This window comes from Rhipicephalus microplus, chromosome 5, assembly GCF_043290135.1.
Source record: "Rhipicephalus microplus isolate Deutch F79 chromosome 5, USDA_Rmic, whole genome shotgun sequence".
In the NCBI taxonomy this organism is placed as follows: Eukaryota; Metazoa; Arthropoda; class Arachnida; order Ixodida; family Ixodidae; genus Rhipicephalus; species Rhipicephalus microplus.
Window position 1 is genome coordinate 93,068,940 of NC_134704.1, and position 21,577 is coordinate 93,090,516.

Consider the following 21,577-nt stretch of genomic DNA (forward strand, 5'->3'; position numbering starts at 1 on the left):
CAGATCAAAAATTACTGTTCGGCTACCCTGCGCTGTGGGCGAAGATGAGGGAAGAGAGAAGGAATGAATATACTGTGGCATCGTGCTCCTGAACCACGATATAAGTTTGAGGTGTGTCGTATAGAGGTTAGTTCTGGTTTATTTTGACCCCTTGATGTTAGAGTGTCCTTACTATACTGAAACGTGGCTGCCATGGCAGGGATTTGAAGTCATGTCTTTGTGCGTAGCAAAAATTAAGGGAAAGAAGAGCAGAGAACCTTCCGTGAAATGCGAAATCGAACGCGTTAATTCACTGGTGTATATAGTTCGCGCTTAAACGCTTATGCCACATTGGGGATGCAGTTTACTCGAAGTTCCTGTGTACAGAATACATTTATGAGCATTTGTAGTAGCGAAATCGTTTATGAAAATTTAAAGAGCGTCAAGGAAGGCTCCCAAAAGCTATACTATTCCGTTTCCTTCACAGCGCTGTATTCACAGCGCTGTTCACAGCGCTGTATTGTTGCTTTTCATATAATGCACCATCCAACCCCGCACAAGCGAACTTCGAGGGAATGTTGCATGACGCGTCAACGACTCAACAACTAACATACTACGAGGGTTCACCGATTCATCACTGTTCGCGCCTCATTGTACGGCGCCACACCAACAAGCTAAAGCACATACGCGCCGGCATTTCGCGCTCGGCGAGAGCGACTCGGCAAACAACCTGTTGCACGCGTGCTTCGCCTGCGTAATGCAACGCGGTCAGTGCGGAGAACGCCCTGCAAGCCATTCGCAAATGCGCGGCCCGTGAAAGGAAATGTTAACGGCGCGATAAAACTTCGCCTCGTTGCGAGAGAAGTCCTTGCGCTAAGCCGGTCGCATTTTCGGGTCGCTGTATACAGGTTTGTATGTAAACGGGTTAAAGCCTTGCACAGGCATACCAATTTCCTTATATTGAGTATTTGCTATGTGAAGATTGCGTTCAGTTCGTGGTCATCCCCTTACGCAAGGCTTCGGAAGACAATTGTGATATGGGTTGTCGTTTGGTGGACTTGAAAAGACGCCAGAGCTGAAGCCAAAAGTAGCCAAAGTAACCATGTTATTTTATATTATCACCAAATTTGCAGCCAAATAGAACCGGATTGGTATTATGAGTGGATCTTTTACTATTTATGATAGATCGGCACATTAAGGTATTACTCACTCACTCTCACTCGACACGATTTCTTCAGCCTTCGTGATCCCTAACGTTCGCGCTCACGCCTACTCACCCCCATAAGTGCTCACTCACGAGCACGTCCAGACTCAAGTCTATATACTCACGCTCATGAGTACTCACTCACGTTCACACTCACGACTACTTACACTTATAAGCACTCCCTCACGTTCATACCCACATCCATTCACACTCACGTACACTCACACTCTTAAGTGCTCACTCGCCTTCGCACTCACGACCACTCACACTCATGAGTACTCACTCATATACTCACACTCACCACTTTCAAATGAGTGTGAGTGAGTGCACTCACCAGTGAGTGTGCCGAGTTGTGCTGCTGATAAATAAATAAAGCCAGACGTGTGAAGTAGCAAGAAAATACTCTATGACGCGAACTGGAAATATTCATCGGCAAAAAAACAGGTCGAAAAGTCGCCAATTTGCCACAAAGTAGCCACTGACGGCCACTCTTATTACGATGGAGTATTCGCGCTGTATATTAGCGGTTTAATATGCACCACGTTGTATAGAACTGGACTTCATTACCGAAGTAAAGAAATATAGAATCGCCGTACATTACTATACCGAAAGTTTACAATGCCGCATGTCAACATCATTTTGCTTAGGTGTACATGCGGTACACAGTTCTTTGTACAGTCGCGTGTATTCTCACTTAAACCGCAACGTTTGATTTACAGTGGGCGCGTGCCTGCCAAAGACACATGCGAAATATCGGTAAACCGACGCCACCGAAGGGAAACGCCACGAACGGCTTATTTAAGGCAGCCATAACTGTTTTTTCTCTTGAATCGCTCGACTGGCTACATAGAATCGGATACAACGAAACTCCTTCATATCGTTTCGCAGACGTAATATAGCCGGTTATTTGTTAGGCCGAAACTCAATGCGTGGCAACCCACACAATACTGCATCATAATTATTCTTTTCCGACGTCATGCAGCGCTTATAATATTACGTGTGTCCCCATTTAACAACCAGTTTTCCCAGAAGTGCTTTTAGAAAAACGGGTCTGAGCAAAGTCGTTAGAGCGGCGAAAAAAAATGTCGCCCTTCAAGTCGGAGAGTTATACTATATAGCAGGTCTCCACAGCGCTGTGTGCATGTACCAAAGCATGCGGTCCTGCTGCGAAGGCAGCGCGCAATTTCCGGTACTCGGTCGTTTGTCTCGGTCTCCGTTATCATTCCCAGTATCGTACATGCGCGGCGTAATTCTTATTTTCTCTCAATTCTCACTTGCATCAGCCTCCGAAGCGTGAGCAGACGTGCGCAGCTTGGTAAAACAAATAATGTAAAAAGAAGCGGGAGTCGTAAAATATACGCGCGCACATCGTGGAGGAGTGTTAATCAAACAAAACAGCCCGCGTCATGCACGCGAGGCCTACTAATGAGTTCTCCAGTTCCGAAACGATAGAAGGACGAAAAAAGTATCAAGAGTGATGCCCGAGGAATACTGAGAGAGGAAAAAAAGAAGACGTTCCACTTCTTCTTCGTTTAGAAGAGCAACAGCTGCAGTCGCTGTTAAAGCAAACGTGGAGTGTATACGCTGCGGTGGTGTAATTGTTACGGCGCCCGGCTGATCACTGGAAAGTCGCGGGTTCGAATCCCAGCAGCGGTGGTCGCATCGGGATGGAGGAGACATTCTAGCAGAATATGAGGGCGAGTTCGTTTAGATTTATATTGAAGAGAAAAGGGGGCAGCACTATAACGGATGCAAAGCGACGTTTTTCGATAAAGACTGTATATCACAGCGCATGTCCTGTGCTTATCTTGTCCTTTGTATTCATTCTATAGCGGTATACCCTCCTTTTCCTTCAATAAGAAGTGCTATAGGTGTACTGCATCAGCTGCCGCAACACTTCAGTCTCCGTAGAAGCCGATGTGAGGTCCAGTGCAGTGGTTAATGAAGGGTTATACGGGGGTGCGTGCACTGCTGACCCTAAAGTCGCAACTTCGATTTTCGGCCGTGGCGGCTGCGTTTCGAAGGAGGCGAAGTGCGATGTCGAAGCACGGTAAAAGATCACTATATGGTCAAATATTTCCGGAACATTCCATTACGGCATTCAATAAGGTCGACAGCCGAGCTATAGTTGCATGGTGACTGATTATTACGGCGCGCCCCATAATCGTGCATCGTGGTTATGGCTCGCAAAACCAGACAAGTCGTTGGAGTCTATATGCGAAGTATATACTTGAGCGTTAGTAACTTGGTGGCTTCCCAACCTGCAGTGCGCATGGCCTCCGAAAGAGAGCCGAATACGGAGCAGGTGGCTCAAGGGTACGTCGAATGCGGAATCGCAAGCTAACCTCATTTATATTTAAAACGTCATAACCTAACCACATGTCCTCGACAAACTCAAGCCGAAGAAGGAAAGTGATACATTCCACGGACACGTTCGTGTAATTAGAAGGTAACCTGAGCTGCGGGTAACATGAAAGGGATCCTGCAACGACAAGACCATGGAGGACGGGTGGGATGATCATGGATGGCCTTGCAGGAGATCGGCGAATAGTAAACAAAATTTCACGGCAAATCCACGAAGTGAATGATGATGAATAGTTGTAGCAGTGAGATCGTTCGGAGTTACCTCAAATCACCCGTGACATTGACCCCTCCCACATGTGAATGAGTGGCAAAGCAGTGTACATTATATACAATGTTTATTAAGCATAAACAGTATGTTGTGCAGAGTTGTGAATTTTGTTTTGCCTTTCTTATTACTGCTTTGTGGTATCTTATCTAGCCTGACGTTGGCAAAGCCGGGGTCTGTGCACGTTCTCCTGGTGCACGGTAGTCGGTTGCTTTTATAGTCATACGAAATGAATGGTAGAGCATATTGAGGCGTCGTATACTGAACAAGCCAGTTGTTGTCCGTGATCATCATCATCATCGTCGTCATCACGGATACGGCGCACAGAACAGGCTAACTCAGGCGCTATTTCACAATTCGAGCTGCGATCCTGAGTCAGGAAAAACGTATCTCCCACCACCAATACCAACACCGCAAACAGACAAGTCTCGACCTTAATGAGCTTCGCCCTAAAACATGATAAGATAGCGTTACTTGATCGAGGGTCGGTGGTGTGGATTGCGGAGAAAACGCGTGTTCTTTAGTTGAAACTACGACGAACAAGGAAGTCGTACAGGTCATGTGACGCGTGTAGAACGTGTAGGTATAATGTTTTGATAAGCTGACAATCGATCAGTTGAGAATGAAAGGAAAACATGGTCAAGCGTGCCAAATGATTTAGTAATTTTGTACCACTAGGGAAATAGCAGGCGTTCTCATTAATTGATATGTGGGGTTTAACGTCTCAAAAACCCTATATGATTATGAGAGACGCCACAGGGGAGGGCTCCGGAAATTTCGACCGACTGGGTTCTTTACCGTACACCTAAATTTGAGCCCACGGGCCTACAGCATTTCCGGCTCCATCGAAAATGCAGTCGTCGCAACCCAGATTTGATCCTCTGATCTGCAAGACAGCAGTGTAGTACCTTAGCCACTAGAACCTTGTGTCGGGGCTGCAGGCGTCTTCAAAAGAGACGGGTACACAATTCATAGAAAACTGCGGGAAAGGGGGGGGGGGGGTAGATTTCCAGATGGGCATTACAAAAATAAAAAATAAAACGGATAGTGAGCATGAGATGTGCATATGAGAGTGAAGTAACTATCGTTTTTCACATTAATCGGCATGTGGATAGAGTGTTAAGCCCCTCAAACGTCTCTGCAACTTCTCAGCACCACTAGTTTTTGTTGTACCCGTCGAAACTGCAGTAAAATGACCCAATTTCACAAGTTTTCTTCTTTTCTTCTCGCAAGTTTCATATGTGTCTGAGCTACAGCAACTGCCTCACAGTAAGAGCTCTGCTGTATGTCTGTGTTGTGTGACGTGTACATTTCCGTAAAACAAACGTACTTTTCCATGCGCACCTTATGCTGTCACACAACCATGGTGTTTTGCAGATGCTGCTATGCCGTTGACCGGATGCCCACAGCAAGCGAAGAACCACCATAGAGAGACTGTCAAATATTTATGTGGTAGAAACAATAAACTATTGTTGTTAGAGAGACATACCAGAACTTGTGGAAAAGCCTATCGGTAAACATTCTTTTTTTTTTTTTCAGACTGAGAAGCAATCCAATTCTTTTCATTTCCTTCTTACTTGCTTGCGTACGCATCCAAGGTGCAATCACCTGAACTCACTTTTTCTTTCTTCCCTTCTTCAAATAAATGTAATCTGCAAGAAAACACATAGTGTCATATTTTCTATTCTCATAAGCCTTATAGGTTCCACACCGCACACTCTTTTTTGAATCTAAAGTTGAACGCCTCCATTATGGAGGCGTTGGTGAAGCCGTACTAAACTTGCCAACCATCCTGCTTTGAGCAGTTTTAATTTCTTGACCTCGTACAGTTGAGCACTCAAATGGGCTGTTTGGTGGAAGTTCATATGAGTGATTTTTAAAGCACTGGAAACATGGAAAGCGACTGACGAGAAGACAAGACATGCGCCCCACCGTCTTCTCGACCAGTATCTACCTTACTGGTACGAATGAAAACGATGTTATTCAGAAGTTTAATCAGGGGCGCGGCCAAGGGAGGGTGGTTGAAATCTCCTCCCGAACATTTTAAATTTTGCTTGCGTATAGATGCACGCACACATACAAACACAAGCACGAACATACAGTTGCACTCCCCCTACCCCCTTCAACGAAAGAAATTTCTAGCTACGCCCTTGAAATGCGTACTCCACCCCCATCGCAACGAAACCTCCATGGTAAGCAGGGACATGTACTTTTTTTGCGGGGAAAGGTTCAGCTATACCCTTCATCTATGTTCATGCCTGTCGTTGTATGCGTGCGTGTATATATGCAAGATTGAACATTTTCAGGGAGCGGTGTGTACCTCCCCAACCACCCCTTTTCCGGTCAGTGGTGGCTAGCAACCGACTCCCCATCCTGGAGCTTAGCAGCGCAACACTTTGAGTTGTCTTTAATAGAACGTGTTTCTCCAAAAGAAGGCGAAAATACTGTTATACTACGGTACGCTGCGTAAGGGCGAACAAACAAATACAAAAAAAACTAAGAAAAAAGAGGGAGGTCAAGATTGACGCAACCAATTTCTTCCCAGCCAAGTGGTAGCACGAAAGAAGGCCGGGTGGGTACATAAAGTCTAGAAAAAGAGAAGGCTGGAAGGGGTCTACGCGCGCAGCGGGTAAAATACGGCCGCACGTTACTTGTGTATCATCGGCCAGTCGCCTCAATTTTCGCCGCACCTCATTTGCAAGCACGCCAGGCGGAAACAGAATGTAATGGCAGGATGAGAAAACAATGGGAAAGTGAATGAGCAAAGACAGACATGGGGGAGAGCGCGAGAGGCGCGCGAACGCCTTCGACAGGTGGAACGTAAGGCAAAAGCTGCGCGTGAGCAGACCGAGGGTGTATGAAGGTATAGAAAGGTGTTACGTATGATATACCTGCCACGTCATTAGGGGAACACGATGAACGCTGCGAGATTTATTTGACGCGCAACGCGATGACTCATGCCCCGGCACTTGAGAAACAAAACCCAACCCCGAATGTGTCGGTGGCCATACGCGTATGCATTGTTTAGGAGCGCCGGTCTATGAGGAAATACGAAGAAAGGCAGAAAAACAATTCTGAAAGGCTAAGAGAGCCGGAAGAAACGATTTGCAAGCGGTTTGGCTTCTGGGCGGCCCTAGGAACGAAACGCCCTTGCGTGAGCAGTCCCTGTTTGAGCGACACAAAACAAAGGACGGGTTCGAAACGGGCGAGCATTCAGAGAAACAAACGAAGAACTAGGTAGGAACGCCTTCTTCCGCAGCCAGGCAGCATGCTAGCTCGTTGGCCCGCGTAGCGAATGAAACAAGCAAACAAAGATGGTGAGAAAGGGAGACGCGGTCTGGAGAACGCGAGCAGAAAACAAACAGGTCCGCCGGGCGTGGAAGTCTGGCAGCAGGAGCCATCATTCAAAGCCAAAGGCGGCCCTGGAAAATCGTGCGGCTGTACATCACGGGGCCGTAATGAAGGGACACCTGCTTGCTTGGTCACCTCCTCGCCCTTGCTGCCATCGTCGCTGGAACACGCGTACGCGGCAGCAGCCTGGGCTAGGCCTTTCTTTTCGTTTGGATGTTATTAGCTACTGCCGCCGCCAGGGGTGTACACGTCGGCCCAGGCCCCCGTGTTCTTGCAAATTGCGAGACCGAGCAGCCACTGCTGGCGGCCCATGACAGCGGCGAAATGAACCGAGACACAAGGGTTGTCTACAAGACCCACACGCAAGGAACCGGGAGGCTAACCACCTCGCCCTTACCGACTCTTGTTCGGGGCACGTGTGTGCCCAGATGCACCGATCTGTGCAGTCTGCGAGAGGTCGCTGCAAGTTGACCGTGCTATACGATGAAGTGAGGGCTTTGACATAATCGCGGTACGCAGGAGACTATTGCGCAAGAACCGAAGAATATGAAGACAGATCCTTATTGAAACGGCGACATCTTTGCCGGCGTGAGTTCGTTGCATTGGGACGCCGCGGCAACTGGACTTGAATGCTCAAAGAGGGGATTCAACCCAATCTAGGCTGTACACTGGTTAGTCTTGCAAACTCCCCAGAGACAGGTAAAAAAAGGGATTACTTACTGACTTGTATTCCAGGCACGACCGGGTTTCTTGAGCTCAAGCAACATCGTTATTATACCATTTATAATAAATACTCACCACGTTCGATTTGTGATAGATTCCGCTATTGCTGCTTTCCAGGGTATGGACATCTTGGGGACGATAGTCCATGCCTTCTTAGTAAGTCATGGAATGAATAAAATATTCTGAGTCTTGTGTTCGTGTTCTCGCGTAAGTCCGCTCCGTCTGTTGGTTATTGCTATAGCTTCGATAGAAAGCACGGCTTGCATTGTTCATCAGTGCTGCTGATGGCATTGCCTGTTGTAACATCATCTGTAGGAAGAGCGTGCTGTTGTTGAATGCGGGCAAATCTAGCCTTGCAAAGTAGGCTGCCAATGGGCTTGGTTGTGTCACCTCAACAGCCGAGATGTGCGGAAGGAATCACCTGAAGCAGATGGATATTCCACCCACAGGATTAACATGGCGTTCCAAATACCCAAGATATTGACTCAACCACAAAAAAGTTGAACGTCACTGACATTGGCTGTTCTCGGAATGTACTTTTTTATACAGAAATGTTTCATTTGTTTAGAACGACATAGAAAAAAGTGATTTACATTGAGCAGCTTAGACTTCAACAAGTACTCACTCACACTCAGATAAAGTGCAAGAACACCCGCGGGCACCCTAACACGACACGTATTCCCTGAGATATCATCGTCTTCTTTGACGATGCACAGCCTTTCCTGTTTTCCTATAGCATAGCTGACTCAAAGCCCACCGCATTTCAACAAATGTTAGCTGGTGCATAAGTGAAATCAACTCTATGTGAACGGTAGGAGATGTTATGGAATGAAGGCATTTGACTACTAAGTAACTTAACCATGTTTACTTAGTAGTTTGTACAAAACATCAGCATGTTATCATTTGTAACACGGCCTTTCTATTATATAACGTATGGACCGTTTTAGAAGAGGACTTGTCGTCAGGAATCAGACACATCGATGCCGATCATTGCAAATGTAAAGAATGGGCTCATCTCATATGTTCCTGGGTGTGAACTCATGGCGATGGCGCTTGCTGAGCGATATGACGTCATCTCACTGTGAGTCTAAAGAAAAAGCGGCGGTTATTTCTGTGGAAACCGTGTTTTGAAAAAGTTGTTCTGTAAAACTCAAGCACCGTTCGGACAGTTTTAGCTCTCTTCGTTACACCTATATATTTGCTATATTGACCTTGCCTCAGCATAGCATATAAGCAGTAGAGGAGAAAATAGGACCACTACTCCTGTTGCTAAGCAACGCAACACCATGGTAACTGTGCCACAGTTGTGGGTGCGTACCAAGCCCCAAATCAGAGAGAATGGTTTGCGTCCAGCTAACTTCAATATAACGCTCGAGTAAAGCAGTCATATGTAGCTTCCATTGTGCTTATTATCGCCGCTGTGGGAACAGTTTTGCGTGTTTTTAGCGGGAAAATTACATGACAGAGTGCAATGTTGGATACGTAGCGCCACACAACACAAATGTGTGCACGCCAATTGCTTAAGACAACGGGATATTATAGTAACTACATGTCTGAGCTTATTGACGACCATTGAACATTTTATCGTCATCTGGGGGATCTGAAATAAATAAATATAGAGCTGCTTTATCATGGCTAGCAAAACAGAGAGGTTCGTGTAAGAGAAGTTCATAAGTTATCGCCTTGTTTCTCGGCTAGTAGTTATGAGCAGTCAGCGATGTAGTGGTTACGGCTCTGCGCTGCCGAACCTAGTGTCGTGGGTTCGATATGTGGTGGCCAGTAATCCATGAGGGTAGAGGCAAACGTCCTCGCGTACTGCTGACAGAATGAGCAGTGCCCTCAGTAGATCATATTCACGGGACTGAGCGCGCTCCACACAGGGTTTACAGCACACAGAACCTACATGACTCCGAATGCAATTTAGATTATGACAGAACGGGCCCAGATTTAGCCATGATATCAATCCTACCTAATGCCGGCCTTGATGACGTCGGTGCAAGCTGTCTATGCGGAAGCTCTGGAGTGTGACGTCGTGCAGATGCGGCTACACTCCGCCTTCATTCAGTGAATGCAAAGGTTAATGCCTCTTGAAAGAAGAGCAAAACATTGCACTGCCATGATTATCCCCATAAAGCAATGCGAATACTGTTCGGCAAGTCTTCTTATAGCCTCAAGAAACTTTTTTTCCTACATTCAAAGGTCACAAGGGTGATTTTTATTTTTCTATCGAGAACTTGGGCTGTTCACGAAATGCTTCACAGAGAGCTTCTCTTGAATATGGCGTGACCTCAAATATCCTCCGTCGATTCTTGCGTATTTTAAAGAAGGGTACCGACTACCGCTAAAGAAAAAAAAAATACTACTCGGCGTTAGGTGCTCCTTGGCACCAGAAAAAATGGAAAGGGATGCGTTGCACGCAGTGTCCGAGGGAATGAAGACTGGCTGTGACGTCACGGGTTCCTCTGGGCGCGGGAACTTCAAGAACGCGTAACACGCTACTATGCCTATTGGTTTCTAACCGCGCTTTGATAACGCCATTCTTTGACCCATCTAACTACTTAGTGAAAACAACGTATCATATGACGTCACCTTCTTAGAGTGGTGAACAGCTGTGAATAGAAGCAGACTAGTGTAGTGTATATAAGAGTGTATGTCTTCTGGAGCAGGAATTAGACAGCAAGATACCACGAGATGGGTTCTTGAAACAATAAGCGAGACCTTGAAAGCGTCTATGGCCAGGAGCTCTTCAATGCGAGCTCATGAACGCCACTAGGGTGATTGAAAACACGAAGAAGGCATGGGTTTGATATATCAAACAGCATATATTTCGCCACAGCGAAACGGCTTTGTACAAATACGTGTTCAAATCGGGCTCAGCCCACGTTCTCTTTGCGTTAAGCACCCTACGAGTACTTATGTGACGCTGCTATGTATCTATGAAACAGTATGTACAGATGGGCGGCTATTCACACTATTTACAATGGATGATCGCACGCAATCCCTAATGGGAAAGTATTCACTGGGAGAGCATCTTTTTTTGTCGGCAAGTTCTAAATGCAATAAAGGAAGGGCTCTCGCCGCAGCTGATGTCCTCGTTCCAGAGTCTCTCGAAGTAGCGCAGACAAGAAGGAGTCCGACTTGGTGGTGGTGGTGATGATGATGATGAGTAATCCAAGTGGGTAGTGTGCTAGGCACGTCACAGGGGAAGAACAAAAGCACGGGGAAAAAAGGCACTGGGCAAGGACGATGTCTCATTGTTCGAGGATGATGCAGTTCGCGGCGAGAGTTCCACTACCGTCAGACGGTCGTTTCGGAACCGCCTTTGACCCTGAACACACGCTTGTACTGATGCTTGTCCGCAGACACAGTTCGTTTGAGCATGGGCTTCTGCTGTTGCTGCTGCTGGTAGACATGCGCAGCGGTGAAGACGACCTTGTGCTGGGCCGGCTTGTGCTCGACGTACTGAGGCGACGTGGGTCGACGGCAGGCGTTGAGTGAAGCGCGGCTCGACCAGGTCCAGACGCCCGTCGTGATGCCCACCCCGAGCGCCATGAAGATGCGAAGCGTGAACACTTCCACGTTAGGCCTCAAAGCCGAAGACGCCGCCTGCCAGGCGTCGCGGTACGAGTACTCGTAGATGTACGACGCCAGCACGCAGGTGGCCGGAATCATGTAGAGGACAGCGAAGATTCCCACGCGGATCATGATAAGCTCGAGCTTGTCGGCTTTCGGGGCGTGTCCCATGGCGATGGCGTCGCGCGAGCGCAGCATGACTATGAATCCCCAGAGCAGGAACATGGCACCGATGACGAGGTACACGCTGGACGGCAGCACGACGAATCCGAGCAGGGCGGCCGCGTTCTGGTTGCCCACGAAGCAGGTTCCCGTCAGTTCGTCGGCGTCCACGACTCGCATCACGAGGATGACCATGGTCTGCACTGCCGGCAGTACCCAGGCGAGGAAGTGGAAGGCCGTCATGTGCTTCTGGACGCGCTCGTGACTCCAGCGCATGCCAGCCGACAGGAACCAGGTGACGGTCAGGACGACCCACCAAGTGGCACTGGCCATTCCGAAGTAGTAGAGCAGCATGAACACCACCGTGCAGTTGATGTTGTCGAGGCCCTCCTGTATCAGGATGGACACCTCGTGCTGGCTGTCCATGTGACACGACACGCTCGAGCGGCCCAGCAGCAATCGCACGAAGTACGCCACGCTGTAGACGTTGTAGCAGCCGCTCAGATAGATGATGCAGCGCTCTGGGTAGTGGAAGCGGCTTGGGTCTACCAAGAAGTGGACGAGCGTAAACAGTGTGGAGAAAAAGCAGAAGCAAGCCCACAGGGTGGTCCAAATTTCGGCGAAGCGCTTGTTCTCCTGCGTAAACAGGATGTCCCGATCGCAGAGGTGAGCGCAACGCTGCGTACTGTTGATGTAGTAGAAGTAGCGTTCACCGTAGTGGAACGCGTCACACAGTCCGCGTTGCCGTGGCCTCTCCACAGTCGGCTTTCGGTTCAGGCGCGGAGGCTTGGGCCTCAGTCCCGGTCGGTAGCGGTCGCTCTCGTCGGGCGCAGGACCATCCATGCACATGTGCCGATGGTTGTTCTGCGGCGGGAACTTTGAACAGTTCAGCGCCGCGGGCCACGGAAATCCAAACTCCTGGAGCACGGGTTGACACCGCGAGCGCACGCTTTCGCACAGTGGCCGGCACGGACCGATGGGCTGAGGGACCTTCTCGGTGCACATGGGCACGTACACAGAGCAGAGGAAGAACTTGAGCTGGGACGCACAGCCGTATTGGACGAGGGGCTTGAAAGTTTGCAGTTGAAGTTGAGCGTCCTGCTGAAGTTCGTGGCCGACGAGGTTGGGCATTCCGGTGACGTTGTATCCAATATCCTTGCACATCTCGATGCGGATGGGTTCGCACATCCGTCCGGTATCGGTGACCGCGCGGCACACGGGCAGGAGCAGCAAAACCACCACGGCCGCCGCTCGACAGCAGCAGACGGCGGCCGAGCGCCTTGGAGCAGACGACGTCGCCATGACCGCGCCTCGGAGCAAACTAACCTCGCGATTCTCTGCGCTCGTACTGATGAGTTCGGCTATGATACCCGTCCGGGGGCCATCACAGTCGACACGCGGCACACGAATGACGGCACTAACAAGCGGACAGCACCTATATGACGGAGACCCGGGCGCATTCTTTCTCGAAACTCAGAAGGATCCCCGCCGCGCGTTATCCTCGAGCAAGTACAAAGCTGGGCGGACCAATGAGCGCGTTGCTCAGGAGAGGCTGCGAGAGTTGCCCCGCCTTGCCTCCTCTCTGCGCGCCTCTCCTCCACACGCCCTGCGTTCGAGAGTAACAAGGTGTGAGCGCGCCCTTTTGAGTGTCGTCATTCCGTCGATAGATGGCGCCACACAGCAAACAACCTGCCGAAGCTAACGCAGCGCTTCGTAGTGGCCTTTCTTCTCCCCAGGCCCTCGGGCACGCGCAGCCCTCTCACCCCTCCAGCAGACCCGGTTTGGCGCGAACGAGCGAATGAGTATTTTCGCAGAGGGGAGGGAGCGTTGACAGGCGTGGCGGAATGGAGCTGCACGGTGTTTGCACACGTAACAAAGTGGCGCCGCCGCACACAACGACCAGCTCTTGTTAACCCCGAGGGCACTCAGTGTCTGCGTTTTATTTCTTCTACCCTGTCTCCCCATATGAGTTACGCCCTGTCGGAATAATCATGACGTGATAATCACATTCTTGTTGAGTATGCTCGCTTTGTCGTTTTCTCAACGAGTGCCGATTAACAAGAAGTAAATAAAAATGGTAAAAAGGTTTCGGCCACCAGTCATCGCAGTCCGCCGTGTCACAGAATGCAATGTCTGAAAAGTTAATCCGCAAAACTTTCCGTGATCGTGCCGCGGCATTTCCAGTTACGGACCATTTATAATCAGAATCATTCAACTACATTGCTTTCAATTCGAAAACATGAGCATAAACATTTTAAACACGAAAGGTTCTAGCACAAGCGCGAAATTAAAGTATATATCCTTTGTACTTTCTATATGCCCAATGTACTACGACGAAAATGGCTCTTTTGAACCGGATGTTACACCTTTTAGAATAAAACTCTCCAACAGGAGTGGAGATATATGTACACTTACTATACAACCTTATGGCTACCTTACTTGGCCAACGCGCTTGCTTTGAGCATGATCCTGCACCATTTAAATGGTACAGATTTACAAAATGCTGGAAATTAAAACACACACTTTGCCATGCAGGTCAATCAGACCAAACACTTCGTTGTGACAACATTGTGACACCGTCAAAGTCGTGGAAAGCCCTTCTGGAGGACTTCTGCTTCAGCTTAGTAATATGCATTCCCACTGCTAAACAGAGTAACATGAAATCTATGTGCAGTTGTGTTTAGTCATTGTGATAGTGCTACCGGGAATAAAGCAAACATAGCACGGCTATTTAATATATGTGAGCAGGAAAGCAACAGGTCAAATCCTTACAATGGGTATGCATTAGCTCGTATTGTAAAGAAGGGCAAAAGTCATGGAAATGGACATTTATTTTGTACTGTTGGATTTCGTTGAAGTCAGAAGCACGCCTATATAATATTATCGCACACGCACTGTCTCTACAAACCCAGCGCTGGAGGCACCGATGTGTGCTCGCCTCAACCGCCATTAAAATCGAAGCAGGGCACGTCCATGTGCTTATCTGCATCATAAATACCTGAGAGCGCTTTAATACCTGCCGCCAAGGCAACATCCAGCGTCCGTTGCTGCATACACGACCGCTTGTGTAATAATCGCTGACAGGGTTCGCGAACTAGCCACGAAAAATGGTCCCGCGGCAGTGGGCCCGAACTAGTCTGCGCTTAAGAACGAACGAATACCAACACGGACAAAAAAGAAATGAGTAAGTACGCGGCGCTTGATGGTTCAACCAGGAGAAGTTAGCGAAGCAGGAGGGGGGGGGGGGGGGTCATTCCTGGAGTGCGTAGCGCTCTGCAAAGGAGTAAAGATAAAAGCACGAATTCACCAGAAGGGCAAATTTGATGGCCACATTGCTGAAGAGCAAGGAGCTCTTATCGTGGGCATAATTTTCCCGAAGCAGAACAAATACAGGGAGAAAGCATGTCATCATATCGTCCCTGACACTCTAATTATAGGGCAGCGTCACGTAATGACGGCGCCACAGTGGGCACAGAGGAAGGGGAGAGGTGGAGGAGTTTTGGAACGGGCGCCGAGAAAACTACGACGCGACTGCAACAGGACCGGCAACAAGCCTAGAGAGATGAAGGGAGAGAACGAGTGCGGTGCTGTAGTAGAAGGTAGTGGAGGAGGGGGGATAATGTTGCTATCGGGGAGCGACCACCATCGCAAAGCCAAGTGCCCTAAACGCAAACGCGCACGCACCGGATACATCGCATTGCAGCCTGGCATGCCAGGTCTGCAACCACTAACCGTAGGTACAAATGGCTTACCGTTTGTCGGTGGCGGCATCTGTTGAGGGATGCCGAAAACTCCGCAACCTTGACGACAGTACTGCTTTGATACAAAGAAATTGACGGTATCCTCGCCATTTTACAGGTGCCTTCGCTACACGTTTTCTTTCTTTTCGACGATGCGTCTTCTCGCATCTTTCCTCAAGGTCGCCCCCACTTTCCCCCCACCCGGGATGTTCCGAGAACGCTTGCAGCGGATCACCCAAGTAGTTTGCGAGGGGGAAAGACTGTGAGAGTGAGCGGCGGTAATGCAGCTACCCTAAATGCGGGCATGAAGTCATGCGAAGGACCACCTACCCACCGGTATATATTATATGAACATCGACCAGCGTGTTCGCATGAATTTATAGGCGACGAATTATTTTATTTATACTGGCAGAAAACAGACTCAACTAGGCAATGAGAAGGAAAGGGTAAAACTCCATTATCGTCAAACCAGGGGAGGGCCAAGCATACAGTGCGTGGTGGTGCTGCTCGCAACAAGATCTTTACCGCTTCTCCCGCCACTGGTACAGACACGTACAATAACTTTGCAGATCCGTTTCTAAAATGACGTTTCAATTAAATGATCTCACCGTGGAGATTCAAGTTTGAGTCTCTGGTTTTAGATAAGAAACTTGAGCGCTTTGGTGAATTTCTCCGAAAATTCTGACAGCACTGCTTAGCAAAAAAATAAAGTTTTAGGCTATAGCGACGAACCTTTATCTCAATCTCATAATATGCCCATGTTGAAGAGTGGTGACGAGTAATAGAATTTACCACATTTTTGTTCCGTATATCCGTCTACGATGGGCTGTGACGACGACATGACAAGCCGAGACCATGGCAACGACATGACATGCCAAACCCCAAGGTGCTTCTCCCCTAAAATGGCAAGGAAACAGCAGATGTTGTAGGAAACAAAAAAGGTGACCGCTACACTGGTGGTTACAAACCGCAACCTGGAGTGCAATCTAACAAAAGTCCATTTCAGAAAGTTTTGTCTCATATGTACACAGGGGCCCGTGGATATATCACCACGGATACAAGGTGCAAGCTTACTCCGTTGATCCAATTAGGTTACAGCGCAAATGTCAGAGACCACGTGTAAGCAATCAGCCCCTAATTCTGGTCTTCGTATTATGCGTCTTGTATAGGTGTAGCTGGTTCAGTTTCCTGGTTAGAACGTATGACGCATGATCTCTCGGTCTTCTCATTGCTGCATGAACGATAGACAAGAAAAGGCAGCGGGAAATACCCAAACGTTCCAGTTCCTATCAGCTTTGACCGAAGAGAACATACTGATTGACTTCGCAGGTCATTTCTTCTCATGGGCATATGGCAGCAATTCACTAATTACCGGTATGCAAGTGAACTACAGTTGCACGCAGTAGTTTAATAGTTCCCAATGCACACCACAGAAATCACACACACAAAATATTGCAATACTGCTGAAGTATCGCATACGGAAGCCGTCGGGACAATCTGAACCAAATTTGTTACACTGTGAAGAGAAAGTTTGCTACAAGGGATTCTGTAGTAAACAGAATATAGATTTAGGGCCGTGCGCTTTTGCGACACTTCCGAAAGGCGGCAAGTTCACAAAGAAAAAAAAATATAGAAGAACAATGTTTGCAGTTCCTTAACTATGGCGCCAAAATAGATATAGTTGTTTTAAGTAATTAAAAGAGATAAAAAATCCTGCTTCTTTTTACGTGATCTTCAGATACAAGTAGCGCAGGCCGAACACCTACATAAGCAACAAAAAGAAAACGTACTGCTTGAGTCAGTGTTCTTACCGCATATTTTGTAAACGTCATGTGTTATCAAGCATCCGAACTGGAGAAACCTGTGTAAATTCACAGCTTATGCGAAATTTGGAGGACGTCCACGAAAACGTTTCACTCACAGACCAGCGGTACGTTATACTTGTGAGCACAGATACTGCATAAAATATCTACGCTTCGAATCCAAAATCAAGATGGAAGCCGACAGATGGAAAGAAGTAGTGGGATAATCAGGGTGAGTTGTGGAAGTGCCCAAGACAGTCTGGCCGACGTTTCGATAGGAGGACCTATCTTCGTCAAAGGCGCCGCGTCATCCTTGGCGTGTTAGTTATAAGGAGGTTAGTACTTACTACTAATCCTTGGCGTGTTAGTTATAAGGAGGTTAGTACCTACTACTAACCCCTTAAGACTACTAACACCTTTGAAACTAACTCGCCAAGGATTACACGGTGCCTTTGACGAAGATAGGTCCTCCTATCGAAACATCGGCCAGCCCGTCTGAGGCACTTCCACTGTTCCTTCTGATTATCCCACTTTACGCTTTGAATGTATTGTTCAAAGATGTCAGAGGAATAAAAATATCGACTCTTATTGTTAAGCTACAATTGTGTACTTAATTCATAGCGTTTTTTAAATTGTGCATTTGTTACGATTTCGCTAAAACTTGATGTCCTAAATAAAAAAAATAATTCGGCTGATACAGTCACTAGGCCTTTCACCTCGGATTCACACGCAACAAATTTCAAAATTAAAGCGCGAGTCCTCTCCCATACAGTATACTGTTGTCTTCATTTCTTCACAGTTTGCTTTTATGCCGCTATGCGACAAACTTCTTCGAGTTCTCTGCATCGTTTACCGAAGGGGAAAAAGGACTCTTTTTCCGTTTTGACATACTTCGACAGGACGATACGACTGTCCACCACAGTGGTGTATACGTCAACGGTGTCCACCTGTTGACCAGAAGGTAGTGGGTTCGATTCCATCCACGGCGGTCGTATTTCGATGGAGTAAACCTGGCGGAGGCCCACGCTCTGTTTTAAGTCAGTGCACGTCAAAGAACCTCAGGTGGCCGAAATTTCCGCAGCCCTCCACTACGGCGCCCCTCACAATCACGTCGCGGTTTTGGGACGTAAAACTGAAACAATTATTATTATTATTATTATTATTATTATTATTATTATTATTATTATTATTATTATTATTATTATTATTATTATTATTATTATTACACATACCCGCTTATAAGGAAAACGAAACGATTCAGAGTGAAGTTTACTTGTCTGGTTAACCACTTTTCTGCACAGGAAAAGAAGAAAAAAAAATATGAATTAAAATACAGCTGTTTGGTTAAGGTGTCTTCTATTGAAAAAAAAACAAGGGAAAGGATTAGGAGTACATTATATTTGGTTGATTGAGGTATTTTCGATAGAAAAAGGGAGGTGATTTCCACTGCTAGAACAGATGCCGCGGCTATATTTGGTGATAACTCATTATGAAAGAACGGCTGTACTTAAAAATACAAAGACATGCATTTCAGCTGAGAGTTAAGCTCCCATGTAGTGCCTTTCTTGGTCCTTGTCTCTCTTGGTGCTGTTGTTCTCGTATGATGATTTAAAGTACAATGTAATTTGTTGGCTAAGGATGTTTTTTTACAGAAAAAAAACAAAGGAAACGGCTTAGCGTGGAACGCAATTGATGGATTAAGGAGATGTTTTGTTAAATATAAAACTGGAAATAATTAGGAACACAATGTATCGCTTTCATTTCTACGTGTAAGTATTTTTCAACAGAAAACAAACAACTATTCAGAGTATAGAGTTACAAGTTAGCTCAGGTATCTTAACCAGCGAAGCTCATAAACTTCATGGATGCCGTATCTCGCTACTGGTAGAGGAGTAACGCATGACCTGTCCTCTTATCATTTTTAGAGGCTGCCTGAGGTATATATGAGAAAACGACGATTATTCCACGATCTCATCGAACATCGTCTTAGCGAGGCGCCAGGGCCAAGTAATGAGTCCGCTTCTCGAGTACAGCCACGCCACCGCACGAATCGTCGTACAATTCAGTGTGTCCATAGCGGTTCGTTGGGATACTCCATGACGATATTTGGCAAACGAGACGATACCCAATCGCGCGGGATGCTTTAGAACTCTAAGAATGTGAAGCGCGTATATACCCCGCGCTTGCCGTCAACATCAACTTCCTCTAGGTGGTACAGCGGCTCCCGTGGGTGAACCGTGCATTTATTCTTACGCCGTAAACGACTGGTGGTACCATCGATAACCTACACTGTCTACGAACACAGACCGACGGCTTCCTTTTTTGTCCCCCGACGCAGCATACCAGCAGTGGCAAGGAAGAAAGGCCTCAGCGAGAAGCCCGAATGCATTATACACTTATTCCTGTCGGTTTAGCTAAGTATGTCAAATGAATATTTTTATAAGTTGCACGCAATATTCGTCGTTTTTTTTAATTCTACACGCCCTATCTTTAATCCGAAAACGTAAAAACAGGTTTTATTTATTATGGGCCAACTAAAAAAATTACCAGCATATCCACGAAGTGAATGTTGATAAGTGGGGCGAAGCTTCGTGGGCTTTCAGATAAGTCGTCCGTCCGTCCGTCCACCTGCCTGCCCGCCCGCCCGCCCGCCCGTCCGTCCGTCCGTCTGTCTGTCTGTCTGTCTGTCTGTCTGTCTGTCTGTCTGTCTGTCTGTCTGTCTGTCCACCATCCTATCCACGCCATGTCGTGATGCGCTCACGTACTTCAACAGTGCAGCGTCATCTAGTGAACAATGTGAGAAGTAAGGGGTGGCTACTACAACGCAGAATGGAGGAGGAACTGAGTTACAGCGTAAGAAGTTTCACCCCAAAAACGTGGTTGACGCTTCGGCCTCAGAGAACGATTAATTAAGTGACTAGAAATATCTTGAATTCCATTGGAGTTTCCAGTAGTCCCGCACTGGCAGACCTCCCGCTATGGTATGTGTGTGGAGTGCAACGACTGCTGCTTTTATCGCAACCTTAAAAAGTTCTATAATTAGAAACAGTGGTATGCTGTCGCAAAACAAACAGGAAACAAGGTAGATGGTTCATAGTAACAACAATAAGAGAGCCGTGATCCCACCAGTGTGTGTTTATAAAAAAAAGTGGTCAATGATTTAGAGTACTATAGGTACTCTACTATGGGAGAGCATAAAGCCATCCGGTGGGCTTCGCACTTGACAAGGCCCTATTGACAAATATTACATGATGTACCAGTTCACGAGGAGTTCACGACATGAACGAGAAAACCAGTGCACTGCAGCTGTGTTTAGAAAAAAAAAAAGTGTTCAACGATGTAGAGCACTCGATATTTTTCTATGGGAGGGCATAAGGCTATCCCGGCAGTGCTGTATGTTTAGAAAAAGTTTATTCTCTCATGGGACGACACAAAGCTAAGGGACAAGCGTCTGTGATAACAGGCACAATAACAAACAAAAGACAAAGCACAACATACATTACACATTTAAACAAAAGTGTCCAAGTCCGTAGGATGTCCATAGTTCATAGTACTAATAACTATACATACACTACATAAATGCACTAATCACAATATGGACAATATACATGATGAAATATGTGCAGAATTTACAAGACTTCGTGAAGATGTTAGAAGATATGCACAACAGGTATCAATATTCATAAAAATTACATACCTTTCAGCGTTAGAATGAAGTGCATATATAGAAGAGCTCACACCAATATGAAACATACACAAACAAAAATAGTAAACACATACTGATTACATGCACCAATCAGACATTGACAGGTGACCTGGCTATAGGAACCAGGCCAGGTGGAAGACTAATCGAACGCGTCTGTCAACTACGGACAGAAAGCGGCACGACCATTGTCGCAGAAATTCTTCCTCCCCAAGGAAGAACAATTCCTCCGACAGAAACGATAAGAGTTCAGAGTAGAGGCGTTCCAGAATCGGAAAAAGAGCACGACGACGATGACCTGCCGCAACAGCTTCGCACCTATTACGCCATAAACAAAAAGCTCCCGCAGCTATTAGAAGGCGTGCAAAGCGACTACGCGAGCAGCGACCAGATGTTACAAAGCGATTAACACCTAGGCCACGAAAACTAGTGTTAACTGACTTCCAAAACACCTTTGCAATGACACATTGCTGCAGCATATGCTGGTAAGACTCCTGTAACGGGCAGTTAGGACAAGTGGAAGATGGGACCATGCCCCACCTCTCAAGTCTGTCCCGTGTTGGGAGTACTCTCCATCCAAGACGCCACATAAAGTCACGGAGGTGACCAGGGAAAAACGATGCCGTTATCGCGCTCCACGAGACATGTTTCGATCATGCTAGACGGGCTGGAAGAACCAGAGGAAGCAGAAGAGCCGCCGTTGTATCTACA

The 21,577-nt window shown here is 47.2% G+C and overlaps 2 protein-coding genes across 2 annotated transcripts in view; one reads left to right on the top strand and one right to left on the bottom strand.

Moving 5' to 3' along the window:
• Positions 1–5,305, top strand: part of LOC142817866 (uncharacterized) — a 246,100-nt gene extending 240,795 nt beyond the window's left edge. Inside the window, exon 4 of the mRNA XM_075895754.1 lies at positions 5,190–5,305. Within this exon, the coding sequence (XP_075751869.1) occupies positions 5,190–5,207 (18 nt within the window). The 3' untranslated portion in view covers positions 5,208–5,305. The remainder of the gene's footprint in view (positions 1–5,189) is intronic.
• A 5,383-nt stretch (positions 5,306–10,688) lies between these two features.
• On the bottom strand, positions 10,689–13,119 carry LOC119174338 (frizzled-4). The gene has a single exon (XM_037425202.2). It carries the CDS (start codon positions 12,921–12,923, stop codon positions 11,184–11,186), a length of 1,740 nt encoding a protein of 579 aa, XP_037281099.1. The 5' UTR covers positions 12,924–13,119; the 3' UTR covers positions 10,689–11,183.
• Between the last annotated feature and the right edge of the window lie 8,458 nt (positions 13,120–21,577).

Excerpts from the sequence above, each read along its gene's own strand:
- LOC119174338 (XM_037425202.2), bottom strand. The coding sequence starts at position 12,923 with ATGGCGACGTCGTCTGCTCCAAGGCGCTCGGCCGCCGTCTGCTGCTGT.